The 24,258-nt window shown below is 41.9% G+C and overlaps 1 protein-coding gene across 1 annotated transcript; it reads right to left on the bottom strand.

Moving 5' to 3' along the window:
- Window positions 1-780: 780 nt before the first annotated feature.
- Nrip3 (nuclear receptor interacting protein 3) lies at window positions 781-24,248 on the bottom strand. Its single transcript, XM_005075760.4, has 7 exons — window positions 23,977-24,248; window positions 9,000-9,161; window positions 8,331-8,413; window positions 6,725-6,864; window positions 4,518-4,570; window positions 4,324-4,418; window positions 781-3,886 (listed from the first exon to the last, which is right to left on the bottom strand). The coding sequence occupies exons 1-7, from the start codon at window positions 24,148-24,150 to the stop codon at window positions 3,871-3,873; spliced, it is 723 nt and encodes a 240-aa protein (XP_005075817.1). The 5' UTR covers window positions 24,151-24,248; the 3' UTR covers window positions 781-3,870.
- Window positions 24,249-24,258: the final 10 nt, after the last annotated feature.

Genomic DNA, 24,258 nt, shown 5'->3' with positions numbered 1-24,258 from the left:
AACAGTTGTAACTGATGCAGAAGCAGCCAGTGCCCTTAACCACTACATTAAGCCATCTCTCCAGTCATCCAGCCATTGTCATCTTGAAATCAGAGCAGCTGTGACTACCTGCTCCAGACCTTCCCATGGAGACCTCATCCTTTTAAAATGTTTTTTTATTTTATTAAGATTTATTTATTTATTATGCATACAGTGCTCTGTCTTCATGTATCCCTGCAGGCCAGAAGAGGGCACCAGATCTCATTACAGATGGTTATGAGCCATCATGTGGTTGCTGGGAATTGAACTCAGGACCTCTGGAAGAGCAGCAGCCAGTGCTCTTAACCTCTGAGCCATCTCTCCAGCTCAAAGACCTCATCTCCCCTCCCTGCTGCCAGAGGCACAAATCCTGTCTCAGATGATGTGGTTTTGGGGGCAGGGTGCTAGGAAAATGTAGGTAGTAGAAGGTTGGGCTGGATGGGATAACAGTGACAGCTTTTGTGAGTTGTTACTATCCAGGGACGGGTTCAACATAAAAGATTGTTCTTGCAGATGAAGACTTGGTGACTACCCAACACTTTACACTGTGGATTCAGTACTTTTTCTAATTGTCTTATAGAAACAAAGCCAAGTTCAGTGAGATGCACTATCTGTCCAAAGCAGTAACAGCAGTTGAGCTGAAACCCACAAAGCCTCGAATTCAGAAGGCCTTAAAGCAGAAAGCCGAAGCAGTTAGGCTGTGCCCTGACTCCTCCACTTTCCAGGTGGGGACCCTGGCACAAAGACCATCAGACAAGCACACAGAGGGAAAGGTTCCAGTTTATTGATATATCAGTGTCACAAAGAAGCCCAGTACAGCCAGAAACACTGAGCAGATAAAGTGCTAATGCAGAGAGACCTGGCAACAGAAGGAGGAATCCAGTTCATCTCCTCCATGTCCCCAGCCTGAAAAGGTATTTGTACTACACAAGAGCAAAGGTAGCTAGGTAATCCCATCTATAGATGCTCTGAGACAGGGAACAGAAAACCATACTAGTGGGCTGTGTGCAGAGCAAGGAACAAGGAAAGGCAGAAAATATTCCTCCTTCAGCTTCCTGGATGTGACATCTATGAAGGAATGAGACAGGTCAGCTACTATTTCCCACAGACTGATGTGATGGACGCTTTCTTACACCCTTAGAAACACTACATTTCTGACTAAGAAAAACTTATTTGTCTTCTTACTTTGCTAGCTCCCCAAAGCAGAGCCAGTATCCTTTTATGAATACTTGGGAGACAGAAGCTACAAGAGTAACTAATTTGACAGCATTTAAAAAGCATGAATGATAGGAGGCAGAGACAGGCAGATTTCTATGAGTTTGAAGCCAGCCTCACCTACATACTGAGTTCCAGGCCAGCCAAGGCTACAAAATGAGATCCTGTCTCAAAAAAAACAAAATAAGCATTAATGAACCTCAAGATTTCTTATAATTATCTTCAAGTATTTTGGGTGTCTGTATTGCTCCTGGGAATTAAAATAATTGGCTAAAAACTTCAGATGATTTGAATGAGCTGAGCAAACTATGACATGGAGTCCATTTCACCCCAGTTATTTCTATTTTCAAATTAAAAAAACACTGACTGACTTTCACAGACCAGAAAGAACACTAAAAGCCATCTAATCATCCTAGTGCCACACAGTGCTGAACTCAAAAGAGCCAGGATCAAATGCATCTTTCAAGAACCTGAGAACTGCTGATCGCAAGAAATTCAAATAAGGAGACACTAGAAGGAGCCTGCAGTATGCTTCCCTTGCAGCCAAGAGTCTGGGCTTGGGGTAGAAGTCTCAAGTAGGGAAATGGGGAGGGGGGTGACATCTTCCAGCCCTGGCCTATGAGAAGCAGGCCGTGTGGTGCTGTGATGAACACAAGAGCAGGGAGGCCTCAGTGAAAGGGCACATTGGTCTCTCATAGGCAGGCTGATGGCTGGGACACTAGCCAACTGCTGTGAGCCAAGGGTAGACTTAGGAATATCTTGAAGGGATACTCACAGTTGGATAGTTTTCTGACTAGCCAAATACTTCTATAACTGAACTGAAGGGGAGATTCCATTATAGGTATCTCTATGCCTGAGATAACACACTAGCAAAACCAAAAAAACAATAATGTCCTCCCTGTGATTTCCCCAAACCACTGAGATGGGTCAGGAAATCCTGGGCAGTTATAACGATTGTTCTGTTTTATTTTGTTTATTTGTCTTTTGAGATTGTGTATTTCTGACTGGCCTGGAACTCACTTTGTAGACCAGGCTGGTGTCATACTCTGTTTCCTGAGTGCTGGGATTGAAGGCCTGTGCCACACCCAGCTCTTAATGGTTCATAACACTGACTTGTACTGAGAGGTTTCCCAATCTTCAATTCCCTGCCTGGATGATTCACTCCTTATTTCAATCCCAGGGAGCTTCCCAGGTAGGCTCTCCCACTGACTGAGTGTACTCAGTCTCCTCCCTTCTACTCTGGCCCTACTTGACTTTTATTTTTCCTTTCTACCCCTCTTTCCAGATACTTGAATCTTTTTGATATGAAACAAAATAGACAGAAATTCTAGCTGGTTCTTAGGGGTAATCAATATCTCATAGTGACAATTAGATCATCTATAGCATGTCTGGAGCTAATATTCCTTCCTATACATGGTTTCTTTTTTCTCTTGTTAAGTTCACTGTGAGAGACAGTTTCATCTTTGCAGCCTGTGTTTTATCCCCCATCTCATTATCTTCTGTGATGTATGTCTATGAGAGGGTACATGTAGGGATTTGTAGGAGTGTATGTGGAGCTGTGCACCTGTGCACGCTCACAGAGGCCAGAGGAACATGTTGGGTGGCCTCTATTTCTCTGTCACTCTCTACTTTGTTCCTTTGAGGCAGGGTCTCTGGAGAAATCTCTCCCTCTCCCTCTTTCTCTCCCTCTCTTGGCTAGACCAAAAGCTAGAAAGTCCCAACAGTTATCCTGTCTTCAACACCCTCAGTTCTGGGATCACAGGGGTGTGTAGGGCTGTGCCCAACTTTTGTTTGGGTACTGGGATCCAAATGGCAGTCTTCATGCTTGCACAGCAAGCACTCTTAGTCACCAAGCCATCTGTCTCTACCTCTAGTGCTGGCAATTGAGCCTAGGACCTTGTGTGCATTAGACAAGCACTCCACCACTAACCACATCAGTACCCTCTGTTTTGCACTCTATCCTTGCTGCCTTCCTCTTAAGGCTCGGGGAAAAGTGAAGCAACACAAGAGCCTTGGTTTGGATGTGAGGCTGGATTCTGGCTGTCTTCTGCTACTGACTTAATATGTAAGTTTAGACAATTCACTTGCCTGTCTGTGCGTTTAACTGGATTGTCTGGACTAGATGACCTCTCTGAGACATCTATCAGTTCACATTGGAAAAATCAATTACTTCATTAGAAGAGACTCTAATAACTTCAAGACATGTTTCTATATCTCTTTGAAACAGCTAAAAAGAGGTTCCTATTTACTATATATTTTACTATTTAAAAATTAAGTGTTATCTGTGGAGAAATAGAACCTGGCAGCCCCTACACTGGACCAATAAAAAGAAAATTCTTGGAATAAGCAGAGAAATAAGCCACAAACGAGACCTGGCAGTGTCAAAAGGGTCTATAAATTAAATATTCAAAGAAGTAAAAAAAAATCAATGGCTATTTAACCATTAAGCCATTAACCAGACAAGATCTCTAAGCACAGACTATAGTCTAGAAAGGTCTGAGTGGGAAGAAGCCCCTGCAGGGTGTACTGGAGGGAAGGACTTGGTCCAGAGCAAGTTGCTACTGCATTTAGTTCAAACCCGGTTTTCTCAGTCTGTCAACCTGGTGTGTGTGCACATGCAGACACGCTCCACTGCAATTATGCTTCTGACGTGCTGAAATGAGAAAGAAGCAAAGAATTAATAGAAAATTCAAAAAAGTTAATCCGAAGGCAAATAAGTAGCTTTAAAACTCCTCATGCACACACCTATAATCCCAGCACTTAGGGGGCTAAGGCAGGAGGCTCATGAATTTAAAACCAGCCTGGGCTACATACTAAAACCTTATCTCAATGCCCTCATTTCTACCTCACACCTCAATCCATGCCTGGGCTATATACTGAAATTTTGTTACACACACACAACTCTACCTTTAAAAACTGTGTGTTCTCATTATTATTATAACATGTGAACTACAGAGTTCCGTGGGACAGGGGAACTCTGGTCTGGTTCTTAGAAGGGCAGACTTCTGCTATGACTGAAAACTAACAGTGGGCTATAACCACAACTCATAATAGACAGATCTGACTTCACTGGCTGGCTTCTGTACTCACTTGTCTTCATTCAAAGAAACTGTCTCCACAAAAGGGATTTCTTCTTTTTCTGTCTTCCCAACGATCAGCCGGTGCTTGTCCAAATTTATGATACACTAAAAACAAAGGAAGATCACTGGTCACTTGTCAGTGATGCTACTCTCAGTCCCTGCCTCTGAGGGAACGGATCACAGGAGAAGTAGAGTCTGTCCTACCTTCAGGGATCTAAGAGTCTGAAGACCAAGCGACAAGTTTTTTTCATTATCATCTAATAAAAACAGAACAGTAAGATTCAGACATTTCCATGCTGGCTTGAATGTCAGTGTAATCACCATAAAGTTTGTTTGTTCCACCCACTCATCCATCCACCCACCAACAAATCAGCCAGCTAACTAGCCAATAAACACCTGTTGGACATCCATTATTGAGTACTTTCTCAGATCATTACAATTAAAAGAGGGTAAGAGCCAAAACTCAAACCAGAGTGTTTTTCACTCTAGAGGACAGAGGCCTTCAGGAAAAATAGGCAGGTAGTCTACCTGAACATATGAGAAGCACAGAGGGAGAGCAGACAATTCGGAATTTATGGCAGAGGAGTAAGAGGATCTTGCCCTCACTGATAAAGCTTTCCTGCAGATCAGAGGGCAGAGCTAGCCACTAGTTAACCGTAGACCTCTGAAGGTCTGTACAGACAAGACAGGAGGTGAGAGCTGGGTGGAGAGAGGGATAGGCGGGATGAGACAGGAACTAGGTCTTTTCAGTCTGAGGATTTTATAGAGGTAAGAGCTCTAGTGTCTGGCTGCTCTGTTTCTCAAATTTTTTAGCTTTCATCACCTAATATCTGACTCCAGGCTTTTATTGTTAAGACCTATTAGAACCTGTATTACAAATACCAAGTTCATGAAAAGTGCCCTTGGGGGCATTGTAACTTGCACATAAAAATATCTGTCTTCGTGCCAGGTGTTGGTGGCGCACACCTTTAATCCCAGCACTCGGGAGGCAGAGGCAGGCAGATCTCTGTGAGTTCGAGACCAGCCTGGACTACCAAGCGAGTTCCAGGACAGCTTCCAAAGCCACAGAGAAACCCTGTCTCGAAAAACCAAAAAAAAAAATCTGTCTTCAGGCAGGTCAGATTGCTCAGTGGGCAAGGTGCTTGCTCCAGTTCTGAAGACCTGATTCAACCCTTGGAATCCACATGGTGGAGGGAGAGACCTAACCTCTGACCTCCATACAAGTGTCATGTCACATGAGCACACCCCTCCCCAAACGAGTAAATAAGAAAATATAGAGGAAGTCTGTTTCCTTGTGGCCTATATGCACAATGGATGTTTTTATCCATAAAGAAGAATGAAGCTATGTTCTTCGTAGGAAAATAGATGCAAGTGGAGATAATCACAGGGGGTAAATTAAGTCAGTCCCCCAAAGGCAAATACTTCTTGTTTTCTCTCATTTGTTTGTCTCAGATTACATATGGATACACAAAATTTTACATAAACAGATAACATAAAACAGCAGTGAAACTGTCTAGGGAAACAATGGAGACTAACTAGACCAAAAAGAGTGAGAAAGGAAAATGGAATATGCTCAAAGTACATTTATATACTTGTATGAAAATAGCCTTATATAATCAAGTATAATTTTTATTAGTAAAGAATTTAATTACATGTATTTATTTAAGGGGAGCACCTGTGCTATGTATCACCTGTGGAAGTCAAAGGACAATTTGCAAAAATCAGTTTTCTCCTTCTACCATGTAGGTTCTGGGGATCAAACTCAGGCTGTCAGGCTTTATGGCAAGCATCTTAATCCACTGAGCAATTCCACTGGCCCCATCTCATTTTTAAAGATTTCTTTATTTAGTGTTTATGTGTATAAACCACATATGTGTACAGGAGCCTGAGGACATCAGAAGACGGTGTCAGATCCCTTGGAACTGGAGTCACAGATGGTTGTGAGCCATCCTATGTAGATGCTGGGAACCTAACCTGAGTCTACTGCAAGAGTAGGAAATACTCTAAACCACTGAGCCATCTCCCAGTCCCCAGTAAATACATATTTAAATATTTAAAAAATAATGTTCTGGGCTGAACATGTTTGTGTATGCTTTTGATCCCAGCACTCGGGAGGAGGGACAGGAGAATCTCTGTGAGTTCAAGGCCAGCTTTGTTTGCATAGTGAGCTCCAGGATAGATAGGACTATTTAGAAAGACCCTGTTTCAAGAAAAAAATTAAAAAACACCCCCCCAAAGTGTTCTGGGTATGGTGGCACTTTAATTACTACACTTGGAAGGGTAAAATTAGCACAAAGGTATACAGCACAAGGAAATAGGAACATTTTATTTGGAAGAAGTCAGTATTACAGCCATGAGACCTCAGAGAGGTTTATGTTAGGTACATGGGTCTAGTCCCCAATTTAACTCACCAACAACAGCTGCTGGGCAATCCAGACGGAGAGAGCCCACTGTAATCAGTAGGTGCTCAATCTGGCCGACTACTTTGAGATGCCGTGGTAGAGAAAGCTTTTCTCCTTCATGCTTGTGAGATTTGACATGGTCCTTTAGTCTGAAACACAGATATCATAATCTCATTGGCAAAGGTTTCTGATTCACAATAGGGATACTCTCGGGACTTCCTGGGCTAGCCAGCCTGTACTTGCTTCAACCTTTTTTCCTAAACATGCCAAGGGAATACAAAAGAGACCATGAGACTTGTTTCCTATTTTTAAAATGCTTACATCACTACCTGCATTTGTGAAGAGAGGACACATTCAGAGAATTCTGCTTGCATCCTAACATCCCCATGTGTGTGTGAGGTAGTTTAATTAATGTGTCTTTTACCCATCCGTGTAACAGATATCAGAGGAAAAATTAATCCTAATTTAGAAAAGGCTTCGTTCAGGGTCCCATTTCCCCTCTCCATTCTCTTTTGGTTTATTTCCATCAGATTGTCTTAGGCTGTGAAGTTAATGGGGACAGACATTTACTTGGTGAGTGCATTGATATTGGTGCCAGCAAAGGATGTTATGGAGAAAGGAAAGAAAGGAACAGCACCAAGGGCTCACACACTTACATAAGCTGATTGGAATAGCTAGCACCCACGCTATTATGGGTTTGTGGATAAATACTTAATTATGGACTTTCTGTGCCAATGCTTCTTCTCTCCTCCATTTCCTCTCTTTTGGTGTTACAGCTCACCCAAAAGAAAACGAATTGCAGTTGTACAGATGGTTATTAATTCCTCCAGAATCATGGCAGTCTGCTGCCTAATTATGTACCAGGACATTATTAGTCTTTCTGGAACCATCATATTGTACATACCTCATCTCTTTATCACATTAAAAAATTTAAGATTCTTCCCATTTGAGTCCTGGAATCTGCTTTATCCCAACCCTAGATAGTAATGTGAAAAATTCACAGAGCCAACTTCAGGGAGTCACAGCGGTGTTGGGGAGTGGGAACAAGGCAGATGTAGAAGATATGTGTGCAGTCATTAAAAACCCAAATGAAGCCCTGGGTGAGCTCACTTGAGAATATGCATGTCTTGGATGAAGTTCAAAACAGGCCACTTGGTCTGTCTCAATAACTGTTTAATTGCAGAGATTTGGTCTGAGGAATGATTTAGTCTCTACAGGGAAATAAAGGAAACAATACTAGGTTGATTCTGCTTATTTTAGGCTAGATACCTCAGGGACCATCTAGAACTTTAGATTGAAGAGTAGGAGAAGAAAAGAAGTAACAGGAAATGTTGAGTGAAATGGCAGTACGGTAGAATGGCTTTCTCTGCCCAGGAGAGGGAGAACCCTGGGTTTTCCCTCTCAACCCACCGTCTAGAAGTTAGCAGAAGGCCCAACGTGTTCTGGATCTCTTCTGCTGTCCCCTCTATTAAGGAAATTGGTTTTGGCCTAGATAAAAACTTTGCATGTTTATCTGAGCTTCTGTGGATACATCCAAGCATCTATAACCTTAAACCAGATCCAAACAAGGAGTATAATTACATCAGATGTGCACCCAGCACATGTGGCTCCTTACCCCAATCTGTCCACACAGGCTGAAGAGATGAGATTATACTGACAACCGGTGTCGACCAAAGCTTTCACGTCCTTTCCAGCACACTGTGGGAAGGAAATATACTCTTTAATAGGCTCCAGAGAAACAAGAGGAAAGAGCAAAGAGCAAGAAGCAGCAGATGTCAAATGAAAAGCATGGTTTGAGAGAAACCTTCCAACTGGCCAGTCGGTCGGTGCTGACCCATTTTCCCTCACTGCTAAATCTGTCTTTGCCTCTTTTTCCTGCTAACTCTAAGGCTGATAGAATACCCATAAGGAACTTTGGGGGTTTCATTCTATATACTAAATATTATATATACAATCTTTTAAAAAATCACTCCGGGGTCAAATACAGGGCCTTGAACATGCTAGATGAGTTTTCTACCACTGAACTACATCCCAGCTCTTTAAAAAGAGCACCTCCTTTTGTAAATCTGACAAGAGCTTTGGTACTTCTTCCCATCCAGATGTGCACATACATAAAATTCTACATGCATTTCTAATATATAGAACTTTAAAGCTCACTTATTAATCTCATGTTAAGTACCACTGTCTATAACGTTTTGAGGAGAGGGCCTATTATTGGGATTATAAAGGGTCTCCAAGTCCTACTTTCTGGAAAGTTTTAGAAAAGCTGTTCCCTGAACATTACCTGGCAAGACACTAAAATCATGTCATCATCTTCACACTTCTTTAGCCCTTCAGATTTTGCCTGATTGAATTTGTTGGTCTTGGAGGCCCAGGGGACACGACTGCTCCGGAGCTTAGACAGGTTGGTTTCCATGAGGCGCCGCTGCAGAATGTTATGAGGTTGCTTGAGGGATAGAAAGCAGAGGCGTCTTACTTCCAGGCCACTTTCTCTTCTCCCACCACCCCCACCCTGGCTCCACAGAAGTAATGAAGGAACCTCACATAGCAGCTCCAACTTGGCCTCATGTGAGGATGACACAGGTATCGTCAGGGCAGATCTATAAATCAACATGTAATAGACTACTCTGGATTGTCCTTCTTAGTTTCTTTGTGAACCTGACATAATCTCAGGTAACCTGAGAAGATGGCCCCTCAGTTGAGAAAATGTCCCCATCAGATTGGTCATAGAAAAGTGGTGGTGCATTTTATTGACTGACAGTTGATGTGGAAGGGCCCAGCCCACTGCAGGTAGTGCTGTGTCTAGGAAAGTGATCCTGGGGCATAAAAGAAAGCAGGCTGCTTCCAGGAGGTGTGGTCTTGTGGGAGGAAGTACATCACTTTGAGGTTTTCAAAGCCCTGTGATATCCCTGCTGTGCCCTCTCTGCTTCCTGATTGTGGTTCAAGATGTGAGCCTTCATCTCTCAGCTTCCAACTCCAATCACCATGCTTGCCTGTTACCACACTTCCCCACTGTGATCATGATGGACTCTATCCCTCTAGAACTGTAAGTTCAAATAAACCCTTCCTTCAATAAATCGTCTTAGTGATGGTGTTTTATCATAGTAATAGAGAAGTAACTAATACATGGAGATAGGACCAACTATGACTTAAGAGAACTGAAGAGCCCTGGTGATGTGGACTTCTATCTTCCTCCCTTTATAAGGGCAAGTAAGGAGAAAGAAGCTTTATTCTGGAATAAATGATCTCTGTATTTTCAGTGCCTTATAAAAAGGGCAGGTCATTGTCAAGGGTACTCAGAAGCTCTGCTAATTGCTATGTTAAATGTCACACCTATATAGTCTTACTTTTCATACCAATTTTGCAGATGTCGTATGGGCCTGGCTCTTCTAAAGGTGGAATTAACCAGCTTGGCTGATGGAATAGGAAGATAGTAATGCATGACTCAGTAAACTTCTTAACATATACATTTTGGAACTAGGCAAACCCCACAGGAATCATCCTCACTGACAGTCTGTAGACTTGAAAATACTTGGCCTATCGTGTTACTCATTTTTCTACTTTTCTCCTCTTCTTCCTTCTCCTCTTTCCTGTCTTCTGTCCCTCAACATCCTCTTTCCACGGTATTGAGGATTTAACCTAGTGTATGCTAGTGTTTGCATTCTAGCCAAACACTCTGCCACTAAGTATAGTTAACAAGGAAGTGGAGACTTAAAACAGACAGACAATGACCAAGAAGAGAATTTAACAAACTATGTATGTTTCAGGAACTGAATGTCAAGAAACATTGACAGGTCTGAGTCTCTAGATAATGTTCCTCTATTCCTATTCAAAGTGACCTCCAGACCACTTTAGAACATTACTTCTCTCTCTTTTTAGGTTAAGTCACTTGACCTGAGAAATTTTCTATGTACATGTATCGTGTGCCTACTTTACAGTAATGTTTCAAAACTCTCAAAGGATGGCACTTAGTCCCAAGATCCTAACCAACCACATTCCTCCTCTGGTTCACAGGGTAAAAAGTTACCCTTAGAAGTCTAGATCTCGCCAGGCGTTGGTGGCGCATGCCTTAAATCCCAGCATTCGGGAGGCAGAGGAAGGAGGATCTCTGTGAGTTCGAGGCCAGCCTGGTCTACAGAGTGAGTTCCAGGGCAGCCTCCAAAGCCACAGAGAAACCATGTCTCAAAAACAAACAAACAAACAAACAAAAAAGAAGTCTAGATCCCAGAAGGTCCTGGGTGTTGGGGAAGTCCTGTTATTTGCCTGTGCATTTGTCAATAAAGTACTGTCTGGCCACTAGAAAACCTAGATAGGAGGGACTAGGAGTCGAGGAGGATTCTGGGAAGGGGAAACACAAGAGAGTCAACATGTGACGCCATGGGGGTAAGGACGCCGGGAACTATTCTCCGGTAAGAAACATACTTAGATTAACAATTATGGGGTAATTACTTAAGGCAGAGCTAGCCAGTAAGAGACAAACAAGGCCAACAGCTTCATAATTAATATAGACTCCTGTGTGTTTATTTGGGACTCATGCGGATCTAGAACCAGGCTGGCGCGGCAGAGCCCAGGCGACTGGCGGGGGATAAACCAAAGCGGCTAGCAAAAGAAAAAGCTTCTCTTAACACTGGGGAAGGGGATAGCAAAGGGAAAGTCTTTATTATAAGCTACCTTTGAACCTTACAGATTTCAAAGGAAGAAGGGTGTCAGAACTGTGACTCACTGTAGCTCTAGTGAGTAGAAGAAATAGATTCCTAAAATATACCAATTCCTGGCAAAGAAGGTTATAAGTTAGTACCCTTGGGGAAAGGAGAGGAAGACGCATTGATGAGGGGAATGAATGTCTCTTAGCTTAATAAGGGTGGCTAGAGAAAGTGCTAACTCCATCAGATTTTGTGATGTAATACTGAGAGAATACTTTGTTCCTCAAAAGAAAGAAATTCCTCATTTTAATCTTTCACTAATAAGATGGATCCTAGCTCAAGCCATACTAAAGCAGGGATGTAGTTTATGCCAAGTCCCACTTAGCAGGACCTACCCAGACAAACTGAATTTGCATATGGGGCTTTAAGGGCCATCTAATCAAAATCTCCCATCAAAAGCTTGTTTCTTCTACACTGTCTTGCTGAACACAACAGTATCTGGTTATTTTTAATCTTACAGAGAAGCCTAATCATTAACATTCTCAATTCATTCCTAGTATAACTCTGCATTTTCTTCTCTTTCTCCTGGAGCCTTCTTCTTTAAGCTAAAGAGCATACTCGACATTCCTAGATCCTGGAAAGAAAAAATCCTCCCACAAAACTCAAAAACAAAACAAATAGTGGATACTTATTCTTTTTCTTTTTTTTTAAAGACAGTGTTTCTCTGTGTAGTCTTGGCTGTCTTGGGACTAGCTCTGTAGACCAGGCTGACCTTGAATTCAAACATCTGCCGGCCTCTGCCCATCAAGTGCTGGTATTAAAGGCATCACCACCAATGCCTGGCTCTATCGGTTGTTGTGTTTTGCTTTTTTTTAAGTCATAAATCTGGTTTCAGTTCTTAATCTAATAAAAAAGCCCAATACAATGAAATGATAAAAATAAGGGTGCCAGACATAAGAAATATGTTTAATTTCCACAGCAGATTTACAGTAACCAAGTAACCTATATTAAACTCAAATATTTGACCATTTTATTTTGTCTACATATTTTTTACAGTTTATTTACTTTTTATCTCATGTGGATTTGTGTTTTGCCCGCATGTATGTCTGTGTGAAGAGTGTCAAATCCCCTGGAACTGGAGTTGTAGGTAGTTACGAGCTGCCATGTGGGTACTGGGAATTGGTCGAACCCAAGTCCTCTGAAAGAGCAGCCAGTACTCTAACCACTGAGCCAAGTCTTCAGCCCCATGTCTACATATTTTTAAGCTTTACTTGCTTATTCATCTTTATGTGTTTGGGGGATTTGCTTGCATGTAGATGTGTGCACCCTGTGCATGCCTGGTTCCCTTGGAGGCCAGAAAAGGACATCAAATCCTCTGAAACTAGAGTTACAGATGGTTGTGAGCCACCATGAGGGAGCTGAAAATTCAACCTGGGTCCTCTAAAAGAACAGTCGATTCCCTTTAATCACTGAGTCATCACTCCAGACCCATGCCTACATATTTTAGGAGGTTACATAGCTAATATTTATCTTGCTCCCAACCAAAATTTTCCTAACACTATAGTAAAGGAAAAAGAAAGGCTTAAATCCCATAAGAAGAAACAAAAAAAATAGTAAGAGAAAAAGAAAATATATTTTTGTCAAAAATTTGACATCTAAACAACATGTAGCTGAACAATAACTGGCTTGGACTAGAGAAAATTTGACTACTTCACACTATTCTACTCCACAGACCACAGGAGAGGTATCGGCTGATAGATGTTCATTTAAATCCTAGTTCCCTCCATCTTGGGCAGTAACTAGATTATGCTTTCTACCCTTCTTTTGGCAGAGCCATGTGACTGAGGTCGAGAGGATAGAATGTGAGTAGAAATGGTATGCACACCTTTAAGACTGGCCCATAAAAATCTCCTGAACACATTGCTTCACATTTTCATTTTGAATTTTGAATGACTGTCAGAGTTGAGTGTCATGGCAGCCTTTTCAAAGGTCACTGTCAACTTGGGTCTCTGGAACTACATGCAAAGTCATCTTGCTAACTTTTCCATTAGTACATTCACCCTCAGAATTTATCCCAGGACCCTCTGCAGATATCAAACTGCATGAATACTTGTCCCTTATATAAAATGATGGCTATTGCATATAAGCCTGGTCATATCCTCCCCTATATTATAACCATCTTTAGATTGCTTACAATACATAATACAATGTAAATAGTTGCTATACTGTATTGTTTAGAGGATAATGACCAAGGGAAAAGTCAGCCATATTAGTAGAGAAACAAGTTTTTTATTTTAAAATTTTTAAAGATTTATTTATTTATTATGTATACAGTGTTCTGCCTGCATGTATGTCTGCAGGCCAGAAGAGGGCACCAGATCGCATTATAGGTGGTTGTAAGTCACCTTGTGATTGCTGAGAATTGAACTCAGGACCCGTGGGAAAGCAGCCAGTGCTCTTAAACCTCTGAGCCATCTCTCCAGCCCTGGTTTCTTTCTTTCTTTCTTTCTTCCTTTCTTTCTTTCTTTCTTTCTTTCTTTCTTTCTTTCTTTTTTTTTGGTTTTACGAGACAGGGTTTCTCTGTATTGTTTTGGAGGCTGTCGGACGAGCCCGGCCTCGAACTCACAGTGCTCCGCCTGCCTCTGCCTCCCGAGTGCTGGGATTAAAGGCGTGCGCCACCAACGCCTGGCTGGTTTCTTATTTTTTAAACAGGGTCTCATTATGTAGCTCTGGCTGGCCTTGAACTTATAAAGATCAGCCTGTCTTTGGCTGAGATTAAAGCAGTAACTTGCAGCGGTCATCTGTTTCTTATGTAAGTGCCTTCTCCCCAATACAATTATATTAACCTATGTTGAGTCTAGTCCAGTGAACCTCGATTCACGCATCTATATCTGGCGCCTATGTGGACATTCACGGGACCTGGGGACTAGGTTTCACCCAGGGGCCGGGGAGTCTGCACCATGATTGCGTCGCCCATCCCCCTGCTATTTATGTCATCGCTGCACCTTTTGGAAGTTTCTCGCCTGCACTTCCCGCCTACCCTAGTATTGTTATCCTCCTTCTCAGGTCTTTGATGAGGTTGAAGATTAGACTGTCACAATAATTGTTCTCTCCTCCTAGAAGTATTAGGTACAAGACTTAAACTTTCCAGTTTAGGACAACTCTATAGTAATCTCTGTTATGCCTCTACCCTAGGACTGGATATGTAGTTCTTGCCATTTGCTCTAGTTGCTTCACTGGCAATAGGTCTTAAGTGTGTGTGTGTTCTTACCTTTCCTTCTTCTAGAGAGTACTTGATATTGCTATCTTTATATATAGTTTTGTATCAAGCCTAAATCTTTTTCTTTAGACTAAAAGGGGAATTGTAGTGAGATATCCAACCCACCCTCACCTGTAGCGCTGATCACGCACGTTCGGGTGTGATGGAAAGTGGTTTTAGGCCTGGGGTTAGGGACAGACAGGTGGCTCTCTCTTGCTTCTGGTTGGATCACAGAGAGCAGCCTGTGTGGATCCTTGGGAACTTGCAGCTGTCATTTGTTTCCTGTAAGTGCCTTCTCCCCGAATAAAATTATACTAGCCTATATTGAGCCTAGTCTAGTGAATCTCAATCCACATGTCTACAATTTATTTTTTAAGATTTATTTATTTATTATGTATATTCTGCCTGCATGTATCTCTGAAGGCCAGAAGAGGGCACCAGATCTCATTACAGAATGGCTGTGAGCCACCATGTGGTTGCTGTGAATTGAACTCAGAACCTCTGGAAGAGCAGGCAGTGCTCTTAATCTCTAAACCATCTCTCCAGCCCCTTATTTTATTTTTTTAAATAATTATTTAATTTTAATTGTGTGTGTATGTATACACATGTGCATGTGCACATGTGCACATGAGGCTAGCAAAAGGTGTCAAATCCCCTGAATCTAAAGTTATTAGGCAGTTGTTAGCTGACCAAGATAGGTGCTGGGAACCTAACTTGAGCCCTCTGGAGAGTAAGTGCTCTTAAGTGCTAAGCCATTTTTCCAGTCCCTATAAACAGGTTTTTGTAAAAGGATATTTTCATCTTACAGTTGAGTGAATCTGTGGATAAGAACCCACAAATAGCAAAGGCCATTTATGCTGATACTTAGGAGACTTATATTTGAGCTATTACATGTACAGTGGTGTCTAGAAGCAAAAGCAGTTTTCTCAATCAACCCAAAACCCTAGCAAAACTGAGAAGTTAGAGGTATTGTAACTTTTACCGTCAGAGGTGTGAAGAGGGATAGAAACAGCATAGTTTAAAGCAATACTTCTCAACATGTAAGTCATGACCCCTTTGGGGATTGACTCTTTCACGGGGGTTGCATGTAGATACTTACATTACAGTTCATAACAGTAGCAAAAATTACAGTTATGAAGTAGCAATGAAATAATCTAATGGTTGCTGCATTAGGAAGGTTGATAACCACTGGCTTAAAGCCTGCATATGACTCCCACTTGACCCAAACAGCTGGGAAAAATACTAAAAGTTTACTCTTTTTAAGAGTAATTTAAAATACTATGACTGGTTAATAGTTTGGCTTCCAGATGTGTATAACAGCTATAGGATAGTATTGGGTACCACACTAAGGAAGAACTGAAGGATGTGCACTTAAAGATTCAGAGGGGAAAGCCTAGCACAATGAAGGGGAAAAATCTACCTCAAGATATTACGTCCTTAGGAAGTAAAGAACTAAAAAAGAAAACAGGCAAAAAGATATCACATCACTGTTGAATATCATAAATGACATGGATCCCAAAAGCTTCCAAAGAGAAAAGTATGACCCAAATACAGGAGCCAGAATGATAAAGATTCTTGAACAGTAAAAACACATGCTAAAAGACAATGGAATAATACCTTCAAAAATATAACAGTGGGGCTGGAGAGATGGTTCAGTGGTTAAGAGCATGGGCTGCTCTTGTATAGGACACAGGTAATTCCCAACACACACATGGAAGCTCACAACCTCTTATCAGTCCAGTTCCAGAGATACCTTCATCCAGGAATCTGATGCCTTCTTCTGACCACTATTGGCACAAACACATGCAAACAAAACACCTATATTCATAAACCAAAGCCAATTACTTTTAAAAATCTAAAAGTAAATCATTTCATACCTAGCCGTGCTATTAATCAACTCTTAAGGAGCTATTTACCACACAACCATAAGAAGCTATTGAAAGACATTCAACCAAAATGAGGGAGACAAAAGACAAAAAGCATAGGATCCAAGAACTAAAGGTTCCAGTAAAGGGGGTCTAGAGAGCAGGCTCAATGGTTAAGAGCATTTGACTGTTCTTTCAGAGGACCTGGGATCGATTCTTAGCACCACATGGTGGCTCATAACCTTCTGTAATTCAAGGTCTGGGGGATCTAATGTCAGTTTCTGGCCTCCGCTGGAACCAGGCATGCAGGCATGCATACAGAACACATATATATGTAGGCAAAACACTCATACATATAAAATAAATAAAAATTTAAACAGGATCCAGTAGAGAAGGACAGCAAAGGAAATTCTGAGAGCAGTTTGGAGGAAAAGTTTGCCTATTAAGATGAACAGCAGCCAGACCAAAATGAAATGAGAAAATGGGAAGAATGTCCTTAAGAAGAAAAAAATGGACCAAGCATGGTGTCACATGCTTGTAATCCCAACATTTGAGTGGAGATAGGAAGATCAAGTATTCAAAGTCAGCCTTAGCTACATAGTGAGTACAGGATAAACTTGTGCTGCATGAGACTCTGCCTCAAAAATAAAAATGAGTTCATACTGAGCCAGAGACCAACCAGCTATCTCACCCCCATCAAAGAACCTTTTTTTTTTTTGCAACAGACAGAGAGCATTACAAAAAACCACAACCCATCAAAATTCAAAGACCAAATGATCATGTAACACTCAGCTCTATACATCTATAATACAATTCCTGCTCCTAAGGCTCAGGGAACACAAAGGAGAAGGAGGTGAAAAGAGTCTAAGAGCCAGAGGAGCAGGAAATTTGCTTTAAGACTGCAACTTCTAGAAGTGTCAAGGAAGCTACAAACATGAAATCTCAACATGGCTGCCTAAACAAGACCTGAACAAGGGCAACACCAACAAACATGCTAACACGGAAGGCGGAAATCTCACAGTGAGGTTAAAAAAAATATGGTGATTCCATATCATAGGAAATAGTGACGCCACAAGAAAGGCCAGTTTACAGAGGTTTAAGCGGACTATTATTTTTCTAAAGCAACAAAAGATTTGAAGGTGGATACCGCCTACATTAACTCAGCAGATTAACAATTTCATTTTTCTTGCACATGCCCACATGGTCATAAGCAAGGCGCCCTGGATTCAGGCATTATGTCCATATTCAAAACCAGAGGGAAGAGGATGGGAACCATGCTAATGCCATCCATCCCTTTTGTCATGAAAACAAATGTTTTTTCAGGAAGTTCTCTTAGCAGGTTTCCCCCCCGTATCTTATTGATGAAATTCAACAGCCGTCCTCACTGCAAGAAACCTCGGGATAGAATTTAGCTTTTCTACTAATCTCTATAGAGTCAAAAAGAAAAGGACTGAAAATGGAAAACCAATTAGGTAACTAAAGCATCTGCTAGGACATGCAAACACTAAATAGTATTTATATGCATATACAACACACACATGTGATTTTTCAAGATTTATTTTTTAAGTATATGTAATTGTGCAGCTGTGCATCTGTGCATGTGCCTGTGTATGTGTTTGTTTCTTGACTGCAACATAATAGATGCAGGGTCACAAGTTTTTATTACCATGCCTTTCCTGCCATAAAGGACTGTACTCTTAATCCATGAGCTAAAATAAATCATTATTTCCTAAAGTTCCTTTAGTCAGGTATTTTTTTTCACAGCAACAAGAAAAATTACGAATACACCTGCTTAACATCTTTTCCCTCATAGCTATTCTACTTGGTACATTAAATTTTTTATCTTATTATTTATAATTTTGTGTCAGGACAGGGAGTGTATGCACATGAGTGCAAGCACCCTCAGAGAACAAAAGAGATCATTGGATCCCCTAGATCTGGAGTTCCAGGTAGTTGTAACCACCCAATGTAGGTACTGCTACAAACTCAGTTCTACTGGAAGAGTAGTGTGTGTTCATAAACCCTGAGCCATCTCCCCAACCTATACTTGGAGCTATCATCTGCAGATACTTGAGTATATTATACAAACATATATGGATTTGACTACTTAATTACTAATGAATTTCTTCCATATATTTGTCACCAGAAATTCTGCAATAAGCTCAACATTTTTATTCTTGAACATCTCTTCCACTAGCTTTCAAAGCCATCTTTCTGTTTATTCTTTGCCTTGTTTACTGGTCCCTTTACCTCTGTTCCTTTTTAAAATGTCAGTGATCTTCTGGGCTCTGTATTTGGCCTTTCCTCACTCTACATATTTGCCTTGGGCAATTTTATCTGTTTTCATTGCATAAATTACTACCTTTATAAAGACTCGTCTCAAGCACAGCTTTTACTCTTGAGTTTCAGGCCCATAGTGCCTACTGTGCCCCCTACTTGGACATTCCACAGGCACTTCAGACTGAACTTGTCCTACCCTTATTTCCCATAAATACTTTTTTCTTTTCTATCCCCTATCTTGGTGAATTGAATTCTGCCTCCTTATATATTACTCTTTATTTCTACTGCTAAATTTAAGCAACTGTAAACCTAAAGCATTACCTTCATCTCTTACCCTTACAATGGTGCTCTTTCTGGCTAGATCAAACAAAAATTCTCAATTTAGCATCCAAGATCTACTAGCTACCACGCATCCCCCTTCCCAATCTCATCTATTTAATTATCTCTGCATGAAAGCTTTCTAATTTTAGTAAGTCACCACTTGTCAAATATTTCCTCGGGCAAATCACCAATCTCACCAAGCCTTGCTTTCCTTTTTTCTTTTCTTTTTTGTTTGTTTTTCGAGACAGGGTTTCTCTGTGGCTTTGGAGGCTGTCCTGGAACTCGCTCTTGTAGACCAGGCTGGTCTCGAACTCACAAAGATCCGCCTGCCTCTGCCTCCCGAGTGCTGGGATTAAAGGCATGCACCACCAACGCCCGGCTTTTCTTTTCTTTTTTAAGATTTGTTTATTTTTATTTTATATGCATTGGTGCTTTACCTGCATGTATGCCTGCGTGAGGGTGTCAGATCCCCCGGAACTGGAGGTATAGGCAGTTGTGAGCTGCCTTGTGGGTGCTGGGATTTGAATCTGGGTCCTCTGGAAAAGCAACCAGTGTTTTTAACTGCTGAGCCATCTCTCCAGACCCAAATTTTGCTTTCTTTAACAGTAATAAATGAGATTTGAGCTCCACATTCGGTCAATTACTTCTTCCTGCCAACCTTAGCAAATGGCATAACCATCTACTTGTTTTGGTTATGTTTAATTAATTTTTGAGATGAGTCTCACTATGTTGCCCAGTCTAGTCTTAGATAGACTATAGGCAGTATACCCAACTCATACACATTCTTTTTTCTATTTTATTTTATGTGTATGGGTGTTGTTCCTGCATGAATATCTTTGCACCCAGGAAGTTCAAAAGGGGATGAGTTAGATCTCATGGAAATGGAGTTACTGAAGGTTATGAGCCACCATGTAGGTGCTGGGAATTGCACCCCAGTTAGTCACAAATTTTCTTAAGTGCTGAGCTATCTCTCTGGCATCATATACACTCTTGATTCTTTTCCTGTTCTTCCTTCCAAGTGCTGTTGCTCCTTCCTCTAAGCCACACCCGTTTCTCGTCTTTACTACCTCCAATCTAGCCAAGCTACTACTTTTCTGTCTATAATGCAATAGCCTCCTAACGTGTGTTTTGATTTTTATGCTTCAGTTCATTCTCTGCATAGCCACAGTAAGTTTTTGTAAATGTATGTCAGAGGCTGGGGATGTAGTTTAGTAGTAGAATCCTTATCTCACATGTGCAAGGTTCTGGTTCAATCCTCAACACTGAAAAAACCAGACCTAGTCTTCCATTGCTTGTCTGTTGCTGTCTTACCTCCTGTCACCACACTCCTTGTTCATTTTCCTCTAGCTGCACTGGCCCTCTCTCCGTTCTCTAATTCTGTGAAGCATCCTGATGGCCAAACTATTGCAACTGCTGTGTCTTTTTCCCAGAATGTTCTTTCCTGACATATTTTATTCCCTTATTTCCTTCAATATCTCCATAAAAGTAATTCCTTTAAAACAGCGTTTTATTTGACAATTGCATGCGTATGTACAGTGTCTCTTGACTGTATCCACCCCCAACTTCTACTACTCTCCCCATCCCATCACAATCCCCTTCCAAAGGCTGGTATTATATTGGCATTTAACCCTTTTCTAAGGCTACAAAGTTCTCTAATTTTTGACTTGTAGCATTATAGGTGTCTAATCTATAGGGCACCAGGCTGAGTTGCTCTATTTGACAGAGATTTGTTCACAGGTATTTAATGGTCAGTTTCCTACTCTCTGTGTTCTAATATCCCTCTCCTGGCCTTAATTCTAGTTAGGTTGGCTAAAGTTTTGGGCTGTATGCAGGCTCAAACAGGAAGGAAAGAAAATTTCTTCCTCTGCTACTAAGTAAGGAAGGATATAGCCAGATATGCCAGTAATGACATCATATAAGAAACCCAGCATATCATCACATGATATAACTGCTTTCAGAAAGTAAAGCCTTTAGTACAAAAAAAAAAAGAACTTTTATTAACCTGGTAACCAAACAAGAAAAATTACAACAGTCAAAACTCCAAGAATAAGGCTACTTTTGTCTAGCTAGTCTGTCAGGATTTTGTTTTGTTTGGTTGGTTTGGCTTTTCCAGACAGGGTTTCTCTTTGTAACCCTGGTTGTCCTGAAACTTGCTTTAGAGATCTGCCTGCTTCTGACTCCCAAGTACTGGAATTAAAGGCATGCACTACCAATGCCTGGTTCTATCAGTTTTTTTAAAAGTCAAATATAATATGGCTTGTAAATATGATTTTACTTCTTAATTTAATACAAAAATCCCAATACAATAAAACTACAAAATAAATGAGCCAGCTATAAGAAATATGATTAATTTCCACAGTAGACTTTGTATCAGCCAACTCCACACACAAAGGAATTGGGTAAAGGCACTATGCTGGGGCCAAGAGAACATGACCATCTTTCTGCCAAAACAAAAATATTAATATCAAACTGTAAACATTACAGAAACAGCGTAATACAAGTAGATAATTCAGAAAAGTCAACAGCATAATTAAAACATACTTGTATGATGAAAAATAGTTCACAGTCTTAACACTGCTCAAGTCCCTGAGTCAATAAAAGCTAAACTTGTATCCTTTTGTGTCCCTTTTTGTTCCCTTTCTATTGGGGTTGTTTATAAACTACCTCAAATAAAAAACTACAGTTAATTTTAATACCCTCCAAATGTCACATCAAGGGAGAAAATGGAGTCAGGATGATCTATTTGTCTGCAAATAAGTTGATAAGAGTGTTTCTAAAATCCTTTCTGAGACTGTGCTGAGGCTGCAACATCAGTTCCACGGATGCTGTTTCACCCCAGCACTTGCGACTCTCCCTGCCCTCCTTCAGTCAGCCTGGGCTTCTGTGATCCCTGCCCTCCTTCAGTCAGCCTTGGCTTCTGTGATGTGTTCTGGTTCCTCCTTCAGTAACTTGCTCATTAAAGGTGTGAGAACAGTGATCGAGAGAGATTAGCTATGAAAATGGAGTACAGAAAGTGTGAAACATGGTTCAGGGTTTCACAGTCACTGCTGTGTGTCATACCCTGGCTATACCCTGAAAGCTGCCTCTTTGTAGCCTTCAGCTGTGCTCTATGCTGTGACAAAGGGAGTCAGAACAGAACTACCCTTACATACACGAAGTCCTATGAGGAATCTTAGGAAGAAGGGTGTTGTGATTTCTCATCAAGGAGCTCCTTAGCCACCCAGGGAAACCAAACATCTATACCTTAAATCCAACATTTTAAACATCACATTTTAATTCTTTTCATAATACCTCCCACCTTATTGAATAGGATTACTTTGGTCTGAAGGAGAGAAGATTCAGACTGACCAAATGAATCATGAATGCTTTAAAGTGAAAGAAGGCAAGAAAGAGTTATCTCCTTGATAGGATTAACATCACTCATCACTCTGGGTTAGCATGACTAGATCAACTATACCCAGGCTCAAGCTGGAAAACAGCTTTTAAAAAACAGAGTAAGAGTAGCTCTTTTCCTTGGTGAGAGTATCTAATGATAGGGAGGGAAAATCTTTGGTATTGATGAATCATTAGAACTATTTAAAAAAAAAGCTGAAACACTAGCCTTCATTGCCATACTGGGGCCAGAAATAGCAATTTAAGTGATCCAGGGCCAATAACCACATTCAAAATTAAGCATTTCAGATGCTCAAAATATAAAAATACTAGAAAGATTATCTAGAGCGTTTATTTCTGCAAAAGACAATATTTCACAAATTTCTCTGCAGATAATAAGGAAATTATAGATACAAGAAAACAATCAAAGTTGGGTGGTGATGCATGCCTACACCATGGGGCTGAGGCAGGAGGATCCAGAATTAGAGACCAACTTGGGCTGTGCACTGAAGGCCAAGTCAGCATAGGTTTTATACATATAGCAAGACCTTGCTGTCTCATTAAAAAAAAAAATCAAGGTACAAGCAAACTCCAGATGAAACTCCAGAGTTAGATATAAATTTGTGAGAAAGGGATGAGAATTAAATATAGGTCATATCCCTCAGCCATTCATCCTTATTCAATAGATGGAGGACAATATGGTTTTGGATTCTGGCCCACATCCTGGACTTCTACTTAATACCAAGAATAATCTTGCCAGAAATAAGAAGACTGCACCAACCCCAGCTCCAACTATGTACATGCATTATCTGGTCTGGAAGACGGAGCACCCAGTGCTTCCTCCCACCATGCACTCCTTAGAGGGAGGACGGAAGAAGAGGGAGAGATGAGAGTGATGAGATGTTCAGGTTCTGGGAATATTCAAGCTCAACCCCCCCCTTCCTTGCCTGCCCCACCCCTACTCAGGGTAGGAAATCAAAGGTAGATTAAGTCCCAAACTAAACTAAATAGATTTGGGGCGGCAGGGAGCCGGGCGCAATAGAAACAACCAAAGTCATCTAGATTCAGCAACTGTCACGAAACCTCGCGTTCCACTGATTCTCAATCACCCACTACGAGTCACCTCTGTCTGGGACACGGGACTGGCCACGCAGCCTGCGAGGAGGCAGTGGGAGCTGAGACTTCGCTGTGAGGTTCCAGCCCCGCGAGCCAAATCCGAGATTCGAATAAGCGGGAGGAAAGGAAATCTGAGGGCAATAGGGCAGGGCAGGGTGTCTTTCTTCCTTGTACTGGGGAGGAGAAAGCCAGGCTCCCGGGAGGAGGCTGCCACGAGAGACGAGGAAAGCTAAGAGGTCCCCAGGGATGAGAGATAGGGAGGGTCTCTGCCGAGCACCGCCAGGGAGCGGACAGCCACAGGCCTGGCCGGTGACTCAGTGAAAGCGGCAGCGAGGGCTAGGGCGACAGCGGCGGCCCGGCCGGAGGGAGGCCGGAGGCAGGCGTGGCCGAGGGTGGGGAGCTCACCGTGTCCTTGGACGAGCCCAGCTTTTTGAGGCCGTCCAGGGGCAGCAGGTCGGCGGAGTCCTTGTGGATGAACTGCACCGCCTGCTTCATCCGGCGCTGCTGTCGCAGGGACGCCGCTTCCCGCATGTCGGTCTCCTTGCGGCCGCCCTCGGTGAGGAGTCCTGAGTAAAACATCGCTGAGGCGCCCGCGGCCCGGCGGCCGGGTCTCCCCGTCCCGAGCACCCTCCGCTTCGAGCTCCTTGACAGCGCCGCGGGAGCCTTGCTCCCGCGCCTTTTATAGCC

This window comes from Mesocricetus auratus, unplaced genomic scaffold (assembly GCF_017639785.1).
Source record: "Mesocricetus auratus isolate SY011 unplaced genomic scaffold, BCM_Maur_2.0 Super-Scaffold_4256, whole genome shotgun sequence".
NCBI classification, from domain to species: Eukaryota; Metazoa; Chordata; class Mammalia; order Rodentia; family Cricetidae; genus Mesocricetus; species Mesocricetus auratus.
This window is presented reverse-complemented; position numbering and strand designations above follow the sequence as displayed.